The sequence below is a fragment of the Colius striatus genome, chromosome 7 (assembly GCF_028858725.1).
Source record: "Colius striatus isolate bColStr4 chromosome 7, bColStr4.1.hap1, whole genome shotgun sequence".
In the NCBI taxonomy this organism is placed as follows: Eukaryota; Metazoa; Chordata; class Aves; order Coliiformes; family Coliidae; genus Colius; species Colius striatus.
In genome coordinates this window covers 41,776,591-41,799,178 of record NC_084765.1, presented here as the reverse complement: position 1 = coordinate 41,799,178, position 22,588 = coordinate 41,776,591, and the positions used below count along the sequence as shown (strand labels likewise).

At 56.7% G+C, this 22,588-nt stretch overlaps 1 protein-coding gene across 5 annotated transcripts in view; it reads left to right on the top strand.

The window, feature by feature from the left end:
* Positions 1-18,752: 18,752 nt before the first annotated feature.
* CORO2B (coronin 2B) overlaps positions 18,753-22,588 on the top strand; it is a 38,040-nt gene continuing 34,204 nt past the window's right edge. For all 5 annotated transcript variants that reach the window (XM_061999924.1, XM_061999921.1, XM_061999925.1 and 2 more), the window contains exon 1: positions 18,753-19,033. In XM_061999924.1, coding sequence (XP_061855908.1) covers positions 19,019-19,033 — 15 coding nt within the window. In that variant the 5' untranslated portion in view covers positions 18,753-19,018. The remainder of the gene's footprint in view (positions 19,034-22,588) is intronic.

Below are 22,588 nucleotides of genomic sequence, written 5' to 3'. Positions count from 1 at the left end.
AGGGAAAAGGCAGCACCAAGGCAGAGCACAACCAGCTCCCTGGGACTCTCAGAGCCCTGAGTGGGCACCACTGGGTGTGAGCAGGCTCATCACAGGTTGCTCACCTCTGGGTGATGGGGAGCAGCTCAAAGCTGTGGGCTGAGGGCAAGCAGGGGCCAGGGGAGCACGTGGTGCTGTCAGGCCTGGCCCTGCTGAGCTCAGAGCTCTGGAGAGTTGGTTGTCCAAAACAAAAGCTGTTGTAAACAGAAAGCCAGCCTCTCCCAGAGCCTGTGAGCTCTGTGCAGCGCCAGGAAGCGTCACATCCCTGCAGAGCACAAGGCTGGGGAGGCCAGAGTCCCTCTGCCCTGCCAGCACAGCAGAGACACAGAGGTTTCCCACTTTGGGATGCTCCAGGGTTATTCCTGTGCCCTGAGGTTCTCCCTGTCACTCACACTACCCCAAGGACAAGGGCAGTGTCCCAGCTGGGATCAGCCTGGGTACAGCCTGGTCTGAGGTAGCAGAGCTTGGGAAAGGAGAGGAAGGTGATGAGGCAGGACCCAAGGAAGCCACAGAGGTGTTGCCCATGGGAGGAGGAATATCCTGAGCTACACTGCAAGACTGATGTTCACCATCTGCCTGCTTACCACCACAGTGTGGGGCTCCTGCTCTCAGCATCCCCCATGGGCTGCAGCACCTGCACTCAGCATCCCTGGGGGCAGAGATGCTGAGGAGGGAGGGAGCTGAGGAGGAGGCAGCCACGAGTCCAGAAGCAACACCAGGGGATAAAATACACTCTAACCCAAGAGCAAGTCCTCCAGTGAAGTGCTGCTGCAGAGAGCCAGTGGCTTGCTTGGCTTGTTTCTAAGAAGACAGCAAATTAAGCTCTGGGAAGCAGAGCCTTGGCACCCCTGCTGTGTTTGGAGGAACTTTGGCCCATGGCTCCCAGCACTCAATTAGCAGAAGCTGTCGCTATTAGCCCTTGCCAAAACACTCCTCCCCTCCTCTTCCACACCACCAAGCTCATGCTGGGGCCTGATGCTTCCATGGCTGGGTCAGGGCTTGGGGCTGTTGGGCTCAAGTGGGTGGCAAAGCCCCCATCAACAATATTGTACCAAAACAGCTCCAAAATTCATCAGCTGAGGGTGTTTCTCACTGTAGGGGCTGTCAGGGCCCAGCTTTAACTACCCACCTCCAAACAGTCACCTTGGCACTCCAAAAGCCACTCTCTGAAGTGTGCTAACACCCTGCTAAAACACCCCCTGAGCCCCAGGAGTGAAGGCAGGGAGCTGGGAGAGCTGCAGCATCCCCAGGGAGACTGTGGGGTGCAGGGCGGGGTGAGGAAGCAGCATCCTCCCTATATTTAAGGTCTCATCTGTCCCAGCTGAGCATCCCCAGGTGTCTGGCACTGCCCTGCTGACTTCACAGCTCAAGCAGCTTTCCCAACACACTCTTTACAGACCTCTAGCAGTAAGAGAAGTGTTTGCTACTGAGGAATTTCTTTGTTTACTTAGCCAGGGTTATTTTTTGGTCCATTTCTTTAGTCTCTCCCTGTTTATTTCTTCCTTTGAATGAACAAACATCCACCCTGCCTGGGTAATGAATTATTAGGGTGAGTCCCCTGAGGCAGAGCTTGCACCAAGTAACTGCAGTGCAAATTCCCTGCCTGCCCCATGGCACACACTGTCTAGATGAGTTCCCAGCTTCTGCAGCACAGGCTGGACTTTGCTCACATCTCCCACACATACAGCATAAACCACAAATCATATGGTTAGGGTGGTTTTTCCCCCCTCCCTCCCTTTAAGGAAGGCTCAAAGGTCCAGAGATGGCCAAATCCCTGTGCATCAGCTCAAGGATGCCCTGGGAAAGCCCTTGCAGCCCCAGCACTTGACTCCCCCTCAAAGCAAGACACTCAATACCTCCCTGATCAAAACAGAACCTTTTCTCTTGGGAAACTTTTCCATTGGAGAAAGAAAACCCCACTCCAGCCCTTTTCTGTAACTCTTCTGGAGTGATGATCACTGCATCTCCTGCTCCACAGCAGAGCTTCAGCTGCAGGTTTCTGCTCCCCCTGTCAGGAGCCCATTGCTGTGCAATAGCCATTCAAGCCTGGGCTTGGGCTTTTAGGGTATTTTTTCCAAGCTGAGCTCAACCAGTGACACACAGAGCTCAGCCCTTCAGTGGTAAAGCCATGGAGAGCTTGGTGTGTCAGAGCTGATGCCAAAGTGGCTGGGTGCACGAAGATCCCATCAGAGGAGGGTGTGATTGATAAACACACTGCTGAACCTCCTGCAGGGGAAAACATGCAGCAGCAAAAGTAACTCTGGGCCCAGGGTATTTGTCAGAGGAAGACAAAAAGCTTTTCAAACCTGCTTTCCCCTCTGTTGTGTGCAAAGGGGAGGCACAGGTGGGAGAAGGGTGCTGCATCCATCTCCATGCATCATCCTCTCAGCTCCCCTCAGGGGTTAAACGGGGTTATCACTTACACCAGCACAGCTCTGTGCCTCACTGGCTCTGCCAAGGGGGGAATTGTGTTAATGGAGAGAGAATGGGAGAAGAAACTCCAGCTGATGGACTGTGGGTTCCCTGGCAGCATCACCCAGAGCTCAGGGGTTTGCTGAACATGCTTCAGGGTAGAAAAGGGAGGTGAATTTCCACATCAAGACCAAAATGCAGGTTTCTCTTTCTCAAAGCAGTGCAACAGCCTTTCTCAGCACAAGCTTTAAGGGGATTTAAAACCTTCAGAAAAGGGAAATACAAGCCTGACCTGACATCTGTGGGAGGCCCAGGGCTGCAAGGGCAGGAGGCCCAGCAGCTCCTCCAGGTGCAGCTCAGGAATGGAATGGTTGTGGTCATTTCCCCAGAACAGCCCACTGAAGAAAATAAGCAAGTTTCCCCACTCCAAAACACAACTGAGTTAGTGTCATGAGCCCTCATGCTTCTGCAGAACTCTTCCTGCAAGCCTTTCCAAACCAGAAACAGCACTGGGCAGCAGCACTGGATCCCTGGCTCCCCCTTCACCTGACTCCAAGGCCACTTGGTGCTGGTGTTTTCTAGACAGCTCTCTAAAAAAAACCAAGGAAGGATGAGCCATTTTTAGGCTCTGAAGACAGATGTGGCACATTCCAGGCATCTGGAGCGTGCTCTGCTTTGCTGTCTGTGCTCTGGTAAGGCCATTAGTGGCTGAGGGCTCCTGGGGAGGGCAAGTGCCCTGTTGAGAGAAGGCTGCACCCTGGTGTGAGGTGGCAGCCTGGGATATTGCCTCTGCAGATCACTGGCAGATCCCCACTGCCCTGGGATCCATCACCTGCATCAACTTGAGCAGCCCCTGAGGGAGGGTTCTCTCTCAATGAGGTGGCTGCCAGAGGCTGCCCTGCAATGGAGCAAGAGGAGAGGCTTTTGCCTCTTGTGAGAGCATCCCAGTGTGCTTCTTGTAATAGAATCATTTGGGTTGTCAAAGCCCTTGAAGCTGCTGCAGGCCCAGCCCTCCCCTCACCTTGCCCAGCCCAGCACTGACCCACAGCCCTCAGCTTTGCAACACCTCCAGGGCTGGGGACTCCCCCATCTCCCTGGGCAGCCTGGCACAGTGTCCCTGTCTTGCACTCCCCAGAAGGCCAATTGCTCTACTCTTCCCTCCCCACCACTAGCAAAGGACCTTCACACATGGTCCTTTAGGGTTTGAAGTGTCCCCTCTTTGCTTTTTGCCTGTGGAGCTGCTTGCAAGCAGCCTCACACACCTTCAGTTTGTCAGAGGGTCAAAGCTCTTCTCCCACACCGAGTCTCAAGCAGGGAGGTGTGAGCTCAGCTGCACTATTGGCCCTTTGAGCATCACCTCTGATGCCAACAGACTGTGCTGGGAATGCCATTGCTCCTCTGATTTCCAAAATGCTCTTCAGCACAAATGCAAACCCTGCCCAGGTGTGGAGAACAGTGACTTTTAACAGTGATGAGCTTTAAGCAACAAACAAGAAGCCTCCCTGGCAGCAGCTGCTGTGGGAGCAGAGGGGATGCACTTTGGCCATGGCCACGCTGCAGAGCTGCACCCACTCAGGTGCTGGGGACAGCAGAGGGACAGCATCACCCTCAAGGCACCATCTCTCCATCTGCACTGCTTTAGATGTGATACCAGAGTTAGTGCCAAGCTCCCAGCTTCTGCCAAAGACTTTGACAGTTGGATTTTGAAGCAAAACAACCCCCCCCACAGCCAGGAGAAGGTTTTTCCTTTGCTAATGAAAGCTGAGGCTTTGCTCTGAAGCTGAAGGCCAGCACATCCTCTGATTCATTCTCCTTCTGGGAAAAGGATGGAGATGCTCTAGGGGAAGCCAGTTCTCCACTGGGAACGCTGACCCTCCTCCTCACCAGCCCTGGCTGCCAGGCAGCATGGTCTGCAGGGCAGCAAACAGCACCCAAAGGCATCCAGCTGCAGGGACCAAGGCAAAGGGGAACAGGGAAAAGAGGAAAACATCCAGCCCTGCAGCCCTCAGACTGGCTCTCACCAAAACACAGCCTCCACAGCCAAACAGATGCCTCACGTTCTGGAGGTCCACATGAGAGGTGTTTCAGGCTGAGGAGCTGACTGCCTCAAGGAGCAGCTGGCTGCTTCTCCTCCCTCCAGTCCATAAAGCCAACCCAGAGGTGGCCCAGGGACAAGCTTGCTCTGCAGCCGCGCTGCCATCAGGAGCTGCTCCCTCCTGCTCCTGCCTGGCAGTTCTCTGGAGGTTTAACTCCACTGCTTGTTCAACTCATGTAACAGCATTGCCAAGGTTTTCTTGCCTCAGCCTTTGCCTGGATTTTGTCTCCCTCCACGGCTCTTGCCATGAAATGGGCTGGAGGAAGCCCTTTGCAATAGCAGCTGGAGGAAGAGTTCCCCCCTTTGCTATAGCAGCTGTAGGGAAGAAACCCCCCCAGCCACAGGGGTCTGTACTCACACTCCTTTTTCTCCCCACCCTTAATTTAAGCTCCCAAACCCATTCCCTCTGCCTTCTCCCACCTCTTCCCACACCTTACTTCAGCATCATTATTAGTCTCCAAGTAGCATCACTCGTCGTTCCCATCCTCCTTTGTTTCCCAGCCACAGCACATGCAGAAGCCCTGCCTGCAGTGCTCCCTGGGGCTTGCAAAGCCCTGTGCCCACTCTCTGCTGCCTGTTTTGGGGCTCCCAGCCCCGGGACCATCCCAAGCCAGGGCTGCCAGGGCCAGGCAGTGTGCTGATCAAACGGCTGCTTCAGCAGAGGGGATGAGTCAGTGGCACAGAAACACTGGCTCACACAGGGAAGGATGCAGCATCAGCAAGAAACCTGCCTTGCCTTGTAACAGGAAGAAGATGTTTTGCTGCCCAAAGCAACCCAGGGCCTGGGACAGATTAGGAACAGAGACAAGTCCCTGCCAGCACACAGCAGGGATGTGCCAGTGGCTGCAGCGGGCTGGTACCCCCTTGGGAGGATGGAGCAGGGATTAGTTCATCCCAGGGCTGCCCACCTTCCTGGCAATTTGTCTGATTTAAACCAAACCCCAACATCTCCTCTGGCAGCTGCTGCTGGATCTCACTCAGCCTCTCCCTGCTGCCAGCTCTTATCCCAAAGAGCCTGACCCAGCCCAGGGATGCTGCAGCAGAGCCTCAGAGCGGCCAGAGCACCTGTAACACCTTTCAGCACTGATAAAATCCCATCCTAAAGAGATTCATGCATCAGAGTGAAGTGGAAGTAAAGGCAGAGGGCTGTGTACTTTGTGTTTTCCAAGTGATGACAAATGAAAAGTGGCTCCACTCACACGAGGTGTTCAGACCAGGAGCAGCGTTGGGATAAACGGGCACCTTCACCAACTGGATCAGTCAGGAAGGAAGAAGGCTCTTTCTTCTGGAGGACATACAGCTTTCAGGATGCCACCTGCATGCCACATTTGACATGAGTCAAGTGTTATGGATAAAGGCACCTCTCCCAGGCTCAGGCTGCTGGTGGGATGCAATAAAGCCGCTGCGAAGCACAGCCGAGCGCCTCACACGCTTCTCAGCCCACATGGGGTGATGTTGGTGCTCAGTATGAAAAGCTCCTTGGGGTTCAGGTTAAAACAAATCTATTTAAAAAGGACTGAACAGCAAGTTCAGCACATGCCACCTTCCAGGACCCTCAACACCCAGAGAGGCAGAGCCCACATCCACTTCTGTCGAGCGGCCCCGACTGCTCACGGCTCATCCCAACCCTCTCCCTTCCCTTTCTGCTGTGCCTTGGGAGGAGGATGCTGCATTTTTCAAGCTCTCTTTTGGTGGTAACAGATTTTAAAAAGCTTGAAACCACCTTAGAAACCTGGAGTTTTAATTGCTTCCATGTCACTTGCTTCCCAAAGCAGCCTTTTCCAGCAGGTTGGGCTGACGCCTGCCAGGGAGGGACCCTCGGCTGGACGTGACAATCCACACATCTCCCCCTGTGCTTCCTTTTTATTCCCATGCAATGAGGAAAGACAACTTTCACCACCCTGCAAGTGCTAACCCATATCAAAGCAAGACTTTCTCCTTCCTCCTGCTTTTCCACAGCCACTGCCAGCCTTGCAGCACTTCTGCTCTGCTCCCTCCTACCCCGAGCCGGCAGCAGCCGCCCTGCTCCCGTCTCCAGGAGGTTATATTTAGCTCTTTAGAATGAAAAGAAAGAACACCACTCCAAATAAATACAGTTTTGCAAACTGTAACTGGAAGAATATGTCATTTTGCAGACATTTTTTTTTCCTCCAGGCCAGACTGCTGGGAAAACATGTGTTTCATTAGATGCAGTAAGTGCTGCAGGTGGTCGCGGTGAGCGAAGCCAACCCCACAGCAAATGGACTTGTTTATTCTTTAAGGAAGAAGAGGGGGGTAAAGAAAGCCTCAAATGATGTCATGAAACCTCCAGACACTGCACTAAAAATGGGGAGGGACTTGGCAAACCCTATAAAGGTGTTTTCCCCCCCCAGCACCCAGCAGGATTGTAGCAAGAGGGTTACACAGATACGGGCTGGGCATGGCAGGGAGTCAGGGAGCAAGCTCAGCCTGACTCTATCTAGAGCTGCTTCTATGGGACACCCACAGCCCCAGGGGAGCAGGTCCTCAATGGGCAGCTCTGTGTTAGCCACAACAAGAGGTGGTTCCTGCACCAAAGGCTGAGCAGCCTTCCCCACAATCCCACCCCAGCCCCGAGCCAAGGGAGCATCCAGCCCTCACTGTGATCCTGCAGCACAACCTGCAGCCCTCAGACACTGCTGATACCCCAGTAGCCCAAATCCAGACCCAGTCTGGCTCCTTCCAGACCAGAAAGCCTGCTAAACCCATCACCACAGGACCTCTTGACTGTAAAATCAATACATCAACTTTGTTTTCCATACTCCTATCATGCACAAGAGTCTTGCTTCATGCAGCCAAGTCTCTGTTACTCTTAAGTGTGATGTATTGTTAATACACTTATGGAAGCAGAGGCATTTACTTAGTGTTATAGCCCATGTTGTGCTACCTACTCACACCTTAAAGCCATTTAGGGGAGGCTCTAAATTCTCATCCTGCTGCTGTGCTCACCTTGAGCTGTTAGACAAATCACAGCAGAGCTGCTGAATTGGTTTCTCCTTTGCAGCACTTGGCAGCCTGTCCCAGACCACCCCCCCCTCCCTCAGCTGCAGGGATTTATAGCAGAGGAATCTTTTACAGTATTTTTCACTTCACACACATGCACACAAGCCCTTTTCAGCACCTTTCCAAGTGTTAAGTGAGCCCAGACCAAATGCAAATGCCTTTGATCCAGCCCTATGGTTCCCCAAGCTGTTTTGCAGCCAGGTCTCCCCATTCAGCACTGGGCTGGGGAAATATGAGGCAAAGCTGGAACACCCTAAGGAGAAGTTTTGCAGGTACTTCTGGCATGTGGGGGGGACTGCTCTGGACTCCCAGGGGTGAACCTGCCATAGCCTGACAGCAGGGTTTTCTCATGCTTGAGGTGTGTTTGCCCTGCAAAGCTCTCCTGGCTCAGAACAACGTGTGAAGGTGGCAGCAGTCAGTGGTTGGGGGAACCAGCCTTTTCCTGCCCCCCTTGCAAAGGATGGCACAGGACTGAAGTGAAAAGCCCATTCCTCACCCCTGAGAGCTCCCTGTGCAGGGCAGGTTGTGCCCTGCACCTCTTTCCCATGTATTGCCCTGCTGCAGAGGGTGAAGCTGTTTGAGACTCAGGATTCACCCCCCATGCCAGGGCTCCCCCATCATCTCACCAGGACATGCAGCCTCCTCAGCAGCTCTGGGCACAACCACCCAGTTATCAGCATGACTGACCCCAAAGCACTTGGGGAGGCCCCTGACCCCTAAATCCCCCTATTTCATCATTTCAGTTCCCTCTGCTCTCTTCCTCCTACACATGTGCACAGTCACAGGCAGACACAAACAATTCTGCTATTAAAACTCCCCAGTTTATCCACAGAAAAGCATGTCATACACAAAGAAATGAGTGTGCTGGCTGCCCCCCTGCCTGCTCCTCCACAGGAGGATGATGCTGGTTTGCTCTTGCTCCCTGGAAGGGAAGTCGTGGGAAGTCTCCTTGTACCAGCAGCTGGGCTGTGGTGTGTCTCCTCCTCCCACCCTAAACCCCCCCTGGGAGATGATCCCAGCTAAAGGAAGGGGGATGTCTCACCTCTCAGCTGTGGGCATGGCATTGCACATCACAGTGTGCCTAGGCTGGGGTGCCCCAGCCCCTGCCAAAGCTTGGGCACAGGCCAGCAAGGTTGGCACTGGGGGGCTTTGTCCCATGGCTCATGATTGAGCCCAGAAAAGAGAGTTATGAACTAACTGAGGATAAAGATGAAGGCACTGAGGGATGAAATGAGCCTTTCCAGCAAGCAGCTGAGATGCTGGGAGCAGAGGAGTTGCACTGGCCTGGCTTCATCGAGGGGGGTCATCAGCTCCCTTCCACTCTGCACAGAGCTCAGGGCTCGTTTCCCTAGCCCAGGGAACCAGCCATATGGCACACACAGGAGCAAAGCCACAGTCAGGGAGCTTCATGCCCACGTCAGCAGCCCCCAGAGCCAGAGCTAACAGCTCCCTCCAGCCCTCTCTAACACCCCTTGGAGCAGCAAAGCCATGAAGTGCTGCTCAGAGGAGAAGCTGCCTCTGCAGAGCCATGCAGATAGCCCAGACCTCCAGGACTCCCACAGCAAAGTGCTCAGAGGCACCTGGCACCCATGGGTGCTCCAGCCAGCTTTGCTACAGATACAGCTGAGCTTTGCCACCAGCCCTACACCAAGCAGGACAGCACCTCCCACACTCAGAGCCCCAGCATCACCCCAGTAGGCATCCTGGTAGTCAGAAGCTGCCTGCACAGGGCTGTGCCCCCATTGGCATGGCCTCTGGGTCATCTCTGCCAGGAGATGCACACAACAGGAGCTGCCACCAAGGGAACAAGTGTCCCCAGAGCACACAGTGCTTCCCCCTACACCAGCTGTAGCCAGGCACAGGGAGGCTTCTCCAACACAGCAGCCACCATAGAGACACTTAGCCTGGATGCAAAGCTGGGCACAAAGACTTGAGTGTCTCTGCAGGACAGACAGCAAGGAGCTGGAGACCTCCACCACAAGCTCTAGAGCACCAACCAAACAGTGCCCTCAAGCCACCTTCAACCCTTTTAAGCAAAGGCTGCTAATTAGCATCTGCAGATGAATGAGCTCATTTCACTTTGAGCCCACAGCTGACAGCCCACTCCTATTGCAACCCCTAAACAGAGCACCAAGGAGAAGAGGAGGCTGAGGGGAGACAGGAGCACTCCTACAGCTACCTGACCAGAGGCTGGGCTCTGTTCTCAAGTGACAGGACAAAGGGAAAGGGGCTCCCCAGGGGAGGTTGAGGCTGGAGCTGAGGCAGAACTGTTTCCCTGAGAGGGGTGTCAGCCCCTGTGCCAGGCTGCCCAGGGAGCTGGGGCAGTGCCCAGCCCTGGAGGGATCCCAAAGCCCTGGAGCTGAGCTGCTGAGGGGTCAGTGCTGGGCTGGGCAGGATGAGGGCAGGGCTGGGACTGCAGCAGCTCCAAGGGCTGTAACAACCAAAACCAGTCTGAGATTGTATGGAAAGGAGCAGGGAGGGAGGATCAGAGGCAGAACTGTTTGCAGCAGGGTTTGGACACACCATGTGCTTGCAGTGGGAGCCCCTGGCAGCAGTGGGGCTCTCCAGCACCAGCCCCAAGCCCACCTGCCCAGCAGGATACTGCTGACATTTGCCAGAAAATGAAGCCAGGGCTGCACAAAAGGAGTGCAGCTTGTGTGGGTGGGCTGGGAGTGCTTCTGGGGCCTGGGAAGGGGTCAAAGAGCCTCTTAAAAACTGTTTAAAACTTAAGGCCTGGAAGGGACCTGGAAAGCTCATGCAGTGCCACCCCCCTGCCAGAGCAGCACCACCTAGAGCAGGGCACACAGGGACTCATCCAGCTGGGTTGGGATGGCTCCAGAGAAGGAGCCTCCACAGCCCATCTGGGCAGCCCCTGCCAGTGCTCCCTCACCTCAACAGGGAACAAGTTTTCCCTCATCTCCAAGCTGCAGAGCCCCAGCTCCCTCAGCCTTTCCTCACAAGGGAGATGCTCCACTCCATCAGCTTTTCTCACCTTCTCTCACTGCCCAGCTTGGTGATGGGGCAGCAGGACCAACCCTCCCCCTCCTGAGCAGAAAGAGCTTGTGTGGAAATAAGTGTTTAGAAAAGACACACAGCTGCTAGCAGGGATGCTCTGAACTCTTCATTTTTGGGGTGCATCCTGGTTTAGCCACCTCAGCCCCCCCCCCCCAAAAAATGCTGTGTGTGCCCCAGACTCAACCTTTGAAAGACACTGCAGCAAATCTTGGGCTCAGCCTCCCCAAAATGCTGCAGTGCCCCAGCTTCAGCCCCCTAAAAATGCTGCAGTGCCCCCTGGGCTCAGTGCCTGGAGGGTGCTGCAGTGCCCCAGGCTCATGCAGAGCTGTGCCCAGGCTCAGCACCCAAAAGGAAGAGTTGTAGGAAGGTGACACACAAAAGGCACCTGGAGAGGTGCTTGTCCCAGGGCTCATTTTGTGGCACTTTCCTCCTCCAGCTCATCCTGGCACACTGGGTGGGAATGGCAGAGAGAGGCTGGGGGTACTGGGGGGAGCAAGGAATGGGAGAGGAGTTCCCCATCAGCTGCTGCTCCCCCAGCCCTCTGCCCAGCCCTGCCTGGGCTCTTGCAGCTGGGGAGCAGAGCCCACTTCTAGCAAGGTGATCATTGTGGGGGTCCTGGGCAGGTCAGGATCCAGCCATAATGCCCACCCCAACCCTGTTACTCCCCAGTCCCCCAGCCCTGAGCCCAGGGAGCTTGTGTAGCAAGGGGAAAAAGAGCAAGTGGGCCAAGAGTTTCAGGTTTGCCTTTAAAATGCATGTTGGAGGCAACTGCCAAACACATGTGCCAAAGAGCAGACTTGAGCTATGGAAAACCCTTCTTAAATGGCCTGGGCTGGCTTCCCACAGCCCAGGACACTTGCCAGGATGCTCTGCTTCAAATGGAGTCCCATTTCCATGCCCTCTGCACTGCAAGGGGAGCTCTCAACTCCAGCCACTTTCCCATATGCCACCAGGTTTCCAAATCCAATGTGTGCTCACCCCAGCAGCTGGGACTTCAATCTGGGCTCTGTTCAATGGAAACACAGCTCAGGCATGGACCTGGCTGAGCAGTGGCAGCTGAGCAGTGGCAGCTCAGCCAGGCAGACCCAGGCTGGGGATGAGAGGTAGGAAACAAACTCCCTGTAGTGTCTGGAGACGTGGGTGAAGGACCTGGGGGTGTTGAGCCTGTGGAAGAGGAGGCTGAGGGGAGACAGGAGCACTCTCTGCAACTCTGACAGGAGGCTGCAGGGAGCTGGGGGAGTGCCCAGCCCTGCAGGGATCCCAAAGCCCTGCAGCTGAGGTGCTGAGGGGTCAGTGCTGGGCTGGGCAGGGTGAGGGCAGGGCTGGGACTGCAGCAGCTCCAAGGGCTTTAACAACCAAATCATTCCACGGTCCCAGGGGTTGAAGTCAGATCCCCACTGGGACACTTTGCACTGCACTCCCTTGTCCTTTCTGCTGCTCTTCCCCATGTCCACCCAGCACCTCTCTCTCTAAGGAACAATATTAAAGACCCTGGGAAGCTCCTGAGATGCATCCACAGCTTGTGGGGCCCACAAGACCCAAATCTACTGAGTTGGGAACACCCTCTGTAGGAGACAGCTGAGGCTGGACCCCAGTAACCTCCCTCTGGCCTCTGGTGCTGCAGGTATTGGCACTAGAAGCAGAGAGGAGCTTTGTGAGGGAAGGGCAGGGGGTTACCATGACACACAGCCCAAGCTGGGAGCCACAGCTCAGGTTTTCTGTCTGAGTGGGGACAATGCAGCTCCCAAACCATCACAGGTGCCTTTAAGCCTGTGATCCTTTCACAGCAAACACCACACACTGCTCTGAGCTCCAGTGCCTCTGGTTTAGCCAGTGTAACCAATCAGGTCTGAAGACCTTCAGCAAGCTCCAGATGTGTTTTAAACAAAGCAGCTTTCCAGGGTCCATGAGAGAAGTCGCTACCCCACCTTGCCCCAGCTGCCCCTGTGTGCAGCCACACTGCTCCCCTTGCAGAGCTGCAGACAGAACCACGCTCACACACCCAGAGGCTACTTCTACCAGGCTCCTTCTAGTGATGTGCTGCACAAACACCACCAAGGCACTGCAACTCTCATCAGTTCCCTCTCAGAAACAATCCCACAAGCATCTTGAGCTCCCAAAGACATCACAGGTACTCTGAGATCTTTTGGTCTGGCTCTTCATGGTGGAGCCATCCACCCAGAACCTGAGCAGCCCTCCTCCTGCCTCCCTTGCTGTGCTCCAGCCCCTCACACCATGCCTGCTTTCCTCTCTCTTCTTCTGTGGACTGTTTCCTCCCCCTCACATGCTATCAAATTAGCAGCTAGGGCAAGAGCTGGCTAGGAACAGGCACTGTGTAAACAGCAAGCCACAAGGAGGGGCTGCATTTAACTGGCTGGTGTTGAGGCTCCCTCTTGCTTGTTTTTCCTTGGGAAGAGCTTTTCCCCCTCGTGAGGGGAGGGCTCTGCTCACAGCCAGCTGGTAGAGGCTGCTGGCACCCCAGCTGGAGGGCTGGCCCTTCTCCTTGCTGGAGCCAACAGCAGATTCTCAGTGGGATGGGGAGATGATGGGTGCCAGGAGAGCAGTTTGGGATGCCAACTCCCCTCTCAGCTGGAGCAGAGGAGCCCCAGAGCCTGTGCTGGCTCAGGGCTGGGCTTCTCCCCCAAACCCACACTCCAACCACAGCTTCCCCCTGGCTGGGGTCGTTGCTACCAGTGCTGGGGTTTGCCTGGGGACCCAGGGCACTGCTCTGAGGTGGGAAGCTCAGCTCCCACCCTCCAGCTGCCCAGCCCTTCAAAGGGACTGTCCAGCAGGAGGAGCTGCCCTGTCCCTTTGATTCCCTTCACATGCTGGAGCTCGTTGCCTTTTCATTTGTGCACCACATTCAATTCATACTTGAGTAGAAATAGCTCCAAGTTCCCCTCCTAGTTCCCTGAGCAAAACGGGACCTAATCCAGGACTAATGTGAACCAGATGACTGCAGCAGAGGGGAAGAGCAGGGAGAGTCAGTCACTGAGAGATGTTTGTTCCTGCTAACAGTGTTTTTAAATGGAAATGTCTTCCTTTCAAGTAGAAGTGCTGGGGTTTGCAGTGCAGTCCCAGAGCCAGGTTCTACCAGCTATTGTTATTCCAGATGAACCTCCATCAAAGCAGATGAAAGCCCATCCCTGGACCTGTCTGTAAATGATCTGCTATGAAATCCAGACATTGACCTCCCTATAATTCACAGCTGCAGCAACCCTGGGGATAATCCAGGCCACTCTGCCATGCACAGGCTGGATGTAGTGTCTCTGCTATATTTATTTCAATGTGATTGTGGCCAGGGCAGACAATTCACTCAGCTATGGCCACCCTCCTACATACACCAGGCCAGCAACAGCAGTGCCTCTGACAACTGTAACTTGGTTCTGATGGGGCAAGGTAGGAGCTCAGTGCATCTCTCCTTAAGAATCAAGCATTGGTGGAGAGAGCATGACAGCTCCTTCCCTTCAGAGGGAATGGCATTGCTGAGAAAGAGCATGGATCTAGAGGCCATGGGCATCTAGAGAGCCAGCAGGAGCAGGGCAGGGATTGTCCCCTGTGCTGGGCACTGATTTGCACCTCAAATACTGTGCTCAGTGTTGGGCCCCTCACTCCAAGGGGACACTGAGGGGCTGGAGCGTGGTCAGAGCTGGGCACAGAGCTGGGGAAGGGGCTGGAGAACAAGGGTGTTGGGCTGGGGGAATGGGGGTGTTGAGCCTGGAGAAGAGGAGGCTGAGGGGAGACAGGAGCACTCTCTGACACTCCCTGACAGGAGGCTGCAGGGAGCTGGGGGTCAGGCTCTGCTCCCAACTAATGAATGACAGGACAAGAGGAAAGGGGCTGGAGTTGCCCCGGGGGAGGCTGAGGCTGGAGCTGAGGCAGAACTGTTTCCCTGAGAGGGGTGTCAGCCCCTGTGCCAGGCTGCCCAGGGAGCTGGGGCAGTGCCCAGCCCTGGAGGGATCCCAAAGCCCTGCAGCTGAGGTGCTGAGGGGTCAGTGCTGGGCTGGGCAGGGTGAGGGCAGGGCTGGGACTGCAGCAGCTTCAGGGGCTTTGCCAACTGTAACAATGCAATGATTTTAAGGCTTGTTCCACCTGCCTCTGGGGTGACTCTTGCCCGTGGCAGCAGCAGGACCACGGCCCCATGGTGAGCCCCACGTGTGCAGCAGCGTTGGGCACAGCTGGTCCTGCCAGTGCTCAGCTGCTGACACCTCACAGGGGAGATCTGGGGTGCCTCTGCATCCCCAGAGTGAAGCCATCACAGGCTTGCAGCTTGGCCAGCCCCATTCATCAATCATCTCCTAAGCTGGGCTCTCTGGTGACACAGTAATTACGTGTTACCACGTGCCTGCCTCGTTCCCCCTCACATGGCTGCAGCTCAGCCTGGTGCAAGCAAGATGTGTCTTTCTGAGAGGTTCATCAAAGGAAGGGCCAAAGTCAGCTGTGATTTAACCAGCTCAGCCTTGGAGCCTGCCCCAGAGCCCAGCCTGGCTCAGGAGAGCCAAGCAGTGAGTAATGGGCTGATGGAGCCTCTCCAGAACCCAGGATGGGCTCAGCAATGTGTGTCTCAGGAGCCTTCTCTCAGCGAGGGGATGGACTGGGCTGCAGCCAGAGCTGCATCTGAGCATCACACGTGCTGGGCAGGGCACTCCGAGCCTGACACACATCCCCCGCAGCCCCTGCCTCCCCCAGCCAGGCAGGCTCCACTCTTCCCAATGACTTACTTCAATTGCTCGCATCCACCGAGGCAGCATCTCTCTCTCTCTCTCTTTTCCTCCTTCCTCTTGCTCAGCAGCGCCAGTAAATCAAACACACGGCTAAAGAGAGGGGTGGGCCGAGCCCCACGGCAGGAAGGATGGAAACGCTCTGCGCGTGGGCTGCAGATGCTGCGAGGCTGGGGGGTGCGCACATGCCCCCTCCCCCGCCCTGGTTTTGGGAGGGCTTTTCTTAATTAGCCCATCTGTCAGCTTGGGTTTGCTGTGCTCTACGTCGGCCGTGGGCTTTTCCTTACCCCAAGGGATGTGTAGTGCCGCATCACCCCCCCCCACACACACCCCCCCCACCCCGCATCGTCCCTGGGGTCTCCCGGTGCCCTCCATCCTGGTCCCCGCGTTGCTGCGTGCTTCCAGGCTCGCCACCGTCCCGTACCCGCGATGGCAACGCCGCTCTCACCTCGGCACAGCCGGGAGAGGGAGCCCGAGCCAGCGCAGCACCGCTCCTGGCCACAGCCCTGGCAGCCCCGCAGCCGCTCGCTCGCCGTGGCCACCCGGCCCGGCAACCCGGCAGCTCCCAGCGACACCCAGGACACGCTGCCCGGGGCAAGTCCTGGCTCCTTCCAGCAAGGGATGTGCTTCACGGGCACGGCTGCGCAGGGCTGGGGCTGCCCGGGGCTGGACGTGCTCCCCTTGGCCATCCCATCCTCCTGGGTCACCGAGGGAGACACCAGTCCTGGGGATCAGTCGGTCCTGGAAGCTTTGTCTGATGCTGATCTCCTCCTCAGGCTACTCCAGCCGAAGATTGTACCTCTGTGCAGGTGCTGAGCATCTCCCCTTCTCCGGGGGCTGCAGCAGGACAGCGGGTGCTGCCAGTGCCAGTCTGCATGGCCCCTCCTCAGCTCCCCTCCTCACCCACCCCCCAGGAGGGCAAGTCCCAGCTGGGGCTTGAACAGGGTCCCAACAAACCTTCAGAGCAAAACCCCAGTAACAAAGCCCCTGAGATCTATCCCTGACATCAGTTTCATCCCAAACATAACACAACCCAGCCTGCCAAAAGCTGGAGGGTTTGGGGTTGGAGTTGCTGTGCTGGTGAAACAAGGAGCCTGTGCTGTTTTCCTGGCCATGGGGCCTGCTTGGCACTGCCCCATCTACCCTTTCATGCCATTTTCTGCTGGGACTCGTGTAGTGATGCTGCAGTGGGTGTCCCCAGCCCATGCAGGGACAGCAAAATCCCACCTTCCCACCCCAGCAAGGCTGACCCCCCCCCACATCCCTCCTGCTCCCTGGCTCAGCTGGTGGGGCTGCAGCAGCTTCCCCAGCTGCCCCTGCTCCATGCACCTCTCCCTGCTCCATGCACAGCCCTGAAGGGGGTCTCAGCCCTCTCCCCAACATTCCTGAGCTCCCTCCCCCCCAGCAGCAGCAGCATTTGGGGGGTGTTGATATGGAGAGGCTGGCTGGCTGCAGCCTCCCTCCCCCAGTGCATGTTCTCCCAGCAGCCATTCCCTTCTTGCCCTACCTTCACGGGCTGTCCCAGTTCACAGCTCCCAGGGAGTTGTTTCAATCAGCTAATTGGTGCTAATGAATGCCAGCAGCTCCCACAGGGCCCGGGAGCACAGCACAACCCCAGTGCTGCCGCTTCCCCAGCACGAGCCAAGGCAGCCAGGGCACAGCAGCTCCTCTGAGGCTCTGCAAGCATCTGCTTCCACCTCCTTCAGCTTATCTGGGCCTCCATGTCCCCTGTCTCAGTCACCTCCTGAGCTCTGCTTAAATCTGAGCATCGTCTCTGGCCGCCTCCAGCCTGCTCTGCCAGCACCAGCTCCAGGGGAAAAGGGAGTTTTGTTGGGAAGGGTTTGTCTCCAGCTGGTTGGGGAATTAGAGGTGGCTGCTTCTGCTGCCTAACGTCACCAGCTCTCCATTAATGGCATTAACCTTTCTCACAGTTTCCACTCCAGCTCACGGCACTCGGCTCATCTTTAACAGCAGAGCTGATGCTGCTGAGAGGAATCTCAGGGGCCAGGTGTTTTATTTACAGCCCCTTGCCATTCCCCTGTTATCAGACCCACTGCTGTTTCAGCACTAGAATAAAACTCAGTAATCTTTCATCAGACTCTTGGCTGAATAAGCTCCTTATAAAAGGGAAATCCCTTGTTTATTGGCAGAACGCTTTTCTTCCAGGGGACTTGGGAATCCATCTGGGATTGGCCTCAAGTATTTCTCATTCAGCAGCAATAAAAGAAGTTGGGGCAACGTCTAATGTAATGGCTGGATAATTCTGTGCTGGTTCCATTCCTCTGTGGCCATGAGACAGGGAGCTAAAATCATAGAATCACACGATCTGAAGGGCTGGAAGGGACCTGGAAAGCTCAGCCAGTGCCACCCCCCTGCCAGAGCAGCACCACCTAGAGCAGGGCACACAGGGACTCATCCAGCTGGGTTGGAATGTCTCCAGAGAAGGAGCCTCCACAGCCCATCTGGGCAGCCCCTGCCAGTGCTCCCTCACCTCAACAGGGAACAAGTTTTGCCTTGTGCTGCTTTGGAACCTCTTCTGTTGCAGCTTGTGCCCATTGCCCCTTGTCCTGTCATTGCTTCTCTCATCCCCAAGGATATTGAGAAATGTGACAAGATGCTTCTGTTTTGTGGTTGGTGCAAAAGTGTGAGAGGATGCAAGGGCAGCTGATGCAGGCCATGGCTAGATGAGATGCTTCAGTGCCTCCTGGTACCCTGCACCCCTAATTCATATGCTGAGTCAGTGGTGAGCAGGGGAAGTGAGACAGAATGCCACAGCCTTTATTCCCTCAGCAGCGATGTGGCAATCTGTGCAGGGAGCTCAGCACCCAGCTGCGTGGTGGGACACAGCAGCAACAGCCTTGTGCATCGAGTGGCAGCTCCAGCCTGGGCCACCCTTCAGCCAGCTGGCAAATGGAACCGACAGCTCTGGGACGCGGCAGCAGCCGCTGCTGTTGTCACTTGTCACTGCCGGTAAATAACCACCGGCTATGCGCAGGGAAACGAGCCCAAGGATGGATGCTGCAGGTCCCTGCTCTGCTGCCCGGCTGCCACAGGCACCAAGCTGCAACCCTGCAGCACGCCCCGGCTCCCGAGGAGAATATACATGTCTTGGTTGTGAAGCCTGCAGCAGCGGGTGCCGGGGCCCAGCCCCTGCCCAGCGCCCAGAGACGCCCTTAGTCTTATTGCTTTGGAGACAGCGGAGAGCTTTTCCCCTCCCAGCGCCTCCGCACTGGCCGTACTGGTGAGCGCTGGGCTCGGGGCTGGGCTGCGGTGGCCGCTGAGCATCCCCATGCTGGGGACAGCAGGTGCCTCCCGCCTTGCCTATGAGTTAAAAGCCGGCCTTTCTGCCCGGGCCCGCTCACACCCGCTCTGCTCGCCCCTCCTTTCCTTGGCTGCGTCCCCGCACCCCCCGGGGGCGGCGGCAGCTCCGTCACCGCGGCGCGGGCTGACATCAGCGGGCGGGCGGGCGGCTGCGGGTGCGGGTGCGGGTGCGCTCCAGCCTCTGCGGCCGACACCAGCCCCCAGCCCCGCTGCCTTTCCCTCCCTCCCTCCCTTCCCTCGCCGTCCCTTCTGTTTTCTCTTCTTTATTTCTGTATAAACTCCGACCTCCCCCCCCCGCTTCCCACCCCCCCATCCCCTCCGCCCCTTTCCTCCTCCTCCGCGCATCTCCCGCTCCTCCCGCGGAGCTTCCTCAGCCCCTTCCGCGACTTCCCGCATGACTGTCACCAAGGTAAGGACCTGCCTTGCCGCGGCTCGGATGCTGGCCCTGCCCCAGGCCGTGTTTTGCCCCCGCTTTCCCCAGCCGCGCTCCGCCCGGGTGCCGTGTCGGCCCCCACCGGCATTGAGGCTTTTATTTTGTCGTTATTCGATTGTATTTGATGGTTTCCTCGCGTCTGCCGCTCGCTCGGCCCCTCCGGCTCGCCGCCGTGCTGCAGTTTTAACCCTTGGAGCAGCCGGGGGGTGGGGGCGAGCATCCCATCCCCCGCGGGCAGACCCCGCTCCCAGGCGCCCGGCAGATGCTGCCCAGACCTCTACAGGTGGCTGCCGGCTCGTCTGGAGCGAGGGGAGACCTCGGGAATGGGGCTGGAGGAGGTTCAGGAGCGGGATCGGGGTGGAAGGGGCTGGGCGGCGGGGGAGGGGGCGGTGGGGAGCCCTGGGGTTTGCCCTCTGAACGCTGGCTCAGCCTGAGAGCTCGGCTCTGCCAGGGAAGGGTTTGCACCCTGAGCACTGTTTCCCCTTTCTTCCCCGTCCCCACCAGCCACCCATCGTGCCTGGGGGTTGTCTCCTCCCTCTCACCCCATCCCGCTGCAGGTCGGGCTTGTGCCCGGCTGAAGCTGCCAGCCGGGTGCCCCAGAGAGCATCCTGAGCATTGCTGTGTGACTGACAGGGTGCTGAGGAAAGGGTCACCTCCGGGTGCTGGCAGCTGTGGGACCTTGGGAGTGGAGCAGGCCACGCTCTACCTGCTTGGCCCAAGCTCTCTGTGGCCTCAACACAAGGATGGGGTCGTGCCCATAGGAGCGGTTGGTTTGAACCCTGGAGGGGACCCAGCGGCCCTGAGCAGCCCCTGGAGCGAGAGGCTGCCTGGCCATGGTGGGCAGGGGCTGCCCTTAGCTGGAAGGGTCTCAGCAAACTCTGGTTGCCATCCTGGGGATGGGCCTGATGAGATGTGTTTGGTGCCACTGCACTGGTCCTACAGCTCATGGGGCTGTGGCACTGGCTTGCTGGGGCACACAGGACTCAATTAACTCCCTTGGTGCGTGTAAGGCAGAAGCAAACGGGACTGAAGCTGGTGTGGTGCCTCTCTGAGTCCCAGAGCCCAGGAAGGGCAGCAGTGACTGTGCTCTTTTTGCTGCCTTTCACCCCAAAATGTCTCTGGCCTCCCTGGCAGCAGAGGGCACGTGTGTTGGCACTAGCATGCTGGGGACATCCAAAGAGCCTGAAGCAGCTCCTGAGCCAAGGCTGGTGCCCAGGCTCCCAGGGAGGACACTGCTGGGCAGGAACCACTCTCTGTGATCTTTGTCTTCAGCAGATAAATTGCCTTTTGCCCACTTGGCTCTTGCTGGGTGGTCACCAGCGTTGCTGTTTGTTGTTGGGTGTTTCCTGGTGTTTGTGCTGTGTCACAGCCCCCAACAGCTCAGCAAACCCACCAGCACCTCTGTCCAAGACAAAGTGCATTCCCAGCTCTTGTGGGTGCTGAGAGAGGGATTGATTGATGGAGCTGACAGGTCCATTGGGTGAAAAGGGCTCCAGACTCAGGGGGTTTCAAGCCAGGCTGACTGGTTGGGAGTGCTCATGAACATGCTGGGGTTTTGTTTCCTGGGTGCAAATAAGTTTATTCAGAGCTACACTGAGCAAAGGTTGTAAGGAAAGCACTGTCAGGAGCATGGGGAAGGGCTGCTGCTGGCTCTCAGGGAATGGAGGTGCAGACTGGGAAGGTCTATGTCGTGTGCACAGAGACTGAAGCTCTGCCAAACCCTCACACACCCCATAGCTTGGATTTCCTACAGCATGGACTCTCCTGTTGTGAGCTAATGAACAGCCAAGAGCAGGCTCCTGACCTGCCACAGCATCAGCACTGGGAGGTTTCCACTCAAATCAGGCCACAGACCCCAGCACTGAGGTGCAGAACTCGTCCTTCACTCCCCAGCCCTTCCTCTGGGTGCCAGGCTGCTGTGGTGGGGGGAGAAGAGAGTGGCATGAGCAGCCCTTCATGGGAGGGGAGATGCTTTGTCTGTGTGGTGTTGGCTGCCAGGGGTCAGAGTGAGCTGGGCACTCAAGGAAGGGTCTGGAGAGCCGAGGCTGGGCACTGGGAATCCTGTGTGAGTTCCCACAGTGGAGCCTCAGAGGACTTCAGGGATCTTTGCATCCTACCTAAGGAAGCCCAGGAAAGCCCACAGCTCCCAGTGCTGTCAAGGTCAGGCATTTATGATGCTCCTGAAACAACTCCTCCTGTGCTGGGGCTGTTTCCCAGGGAGTGCTGGAAACAAGAGCCCTGGGTAGGCCTTGAGAAAAATATCTGCTATCAGGATGTGGAACAAACTGGTTTCATCTGTGTCCCAAACCACCCCCTTCCCTCCCACGGGAGGAAAGGCAGCGGGCGCAGCCCCAGACCTCGCTGTCCGGGGGAGTTTGCTACCCAGGAGAGTTTGAGCAGGTTATAAATAGGCTGCAGAAAGAAAGACCAACTGGAATGCAAAGAGAGAGCCCACACCTTGTGCCCAGGGAGCTGCTTGAACTCTGTGCCACCTCCATGGCATCAGGCACAGCCTGGCTTTGGCTGGGAGGGAGCGAATCCTGGCCCCAGGGCTGGTGCAGGGCTGTGGTTTGGGTTTAGGGGCAGCACAATGCTCACAGCACACTGGTGCTTTAGTTGTGGCTCATTAGCACTTTTCTGGAGCAAAAGGACTCCTCGGTTTCCTCCTGTTCTGCCATCAAGGAGGGGCCCAAGAAGCTGGGAGGGAGCGTGGCCAGGAGAGCTGAGCCCAGCCAGGCAAAGGGCTGCTCCAGAGCACAGCCCATCGTGGCCAGGAGAGAAACTGGGGGGGACTGGTGAGAGGAGGGGAGGAATCACTGCTTGGGTGGCTGGGGAGCAACTGCACTGGGCAGCACTTGGCTCTCTTGGGTATTATTTCTCTCCCTTTTTCTTGTCTTCCTGTTCCTTACAACTATCACCACAATCTGCTTTGGGTTTATTACTGTGATTGTGTTCTAGTTCGTTTGAGTTACTAAACTTATCTCAATCCACAGCTCCCACAGAGGGAGCAGCTGTGTGGGGCTGAGCTGCTGTCTGGGGTTAAACCATGAGCCATGCCATGCCATGCCATGCCATGCCATGCCATGCCAGCTCTGCCTGGCCAGGGCTTTCCCCAGCCTCTGCAATCTCCTTCTCTGGAGACATTCAACCCCAGCTGGATGAGTCCCTGTGTGCCCTGCTCTAGGGGGTCCTGCTCTGGCAGGGGGGTTGCACTGGATGAGCTCTCCAAGTCCCTTCCAGCCTGATTCTATGATTGAGATGGTGATCTTCAGCTAAGAAAGTGTTGTAGGAATCAGGGGGCAACCTCTTCCTGTGAGGGACTGGGGCTCAGGTTTTGTCTCTGCTGCTTGCAAATAGAAAACCAGTCCAAATGCATTCACCTGCAAAGGGTAACAGGAGCTTTGGGGGTACCCAAGTGGGAATCCTGCCCTCAGGGAAGGGCTAGACAAATGTAACCTCCCAGCAGGTGTTGTGCTGGGTGTATTTTGGCAGGCAGAGGCATGTCAGAAGTCCTGCCATGGTGCTTCCAGC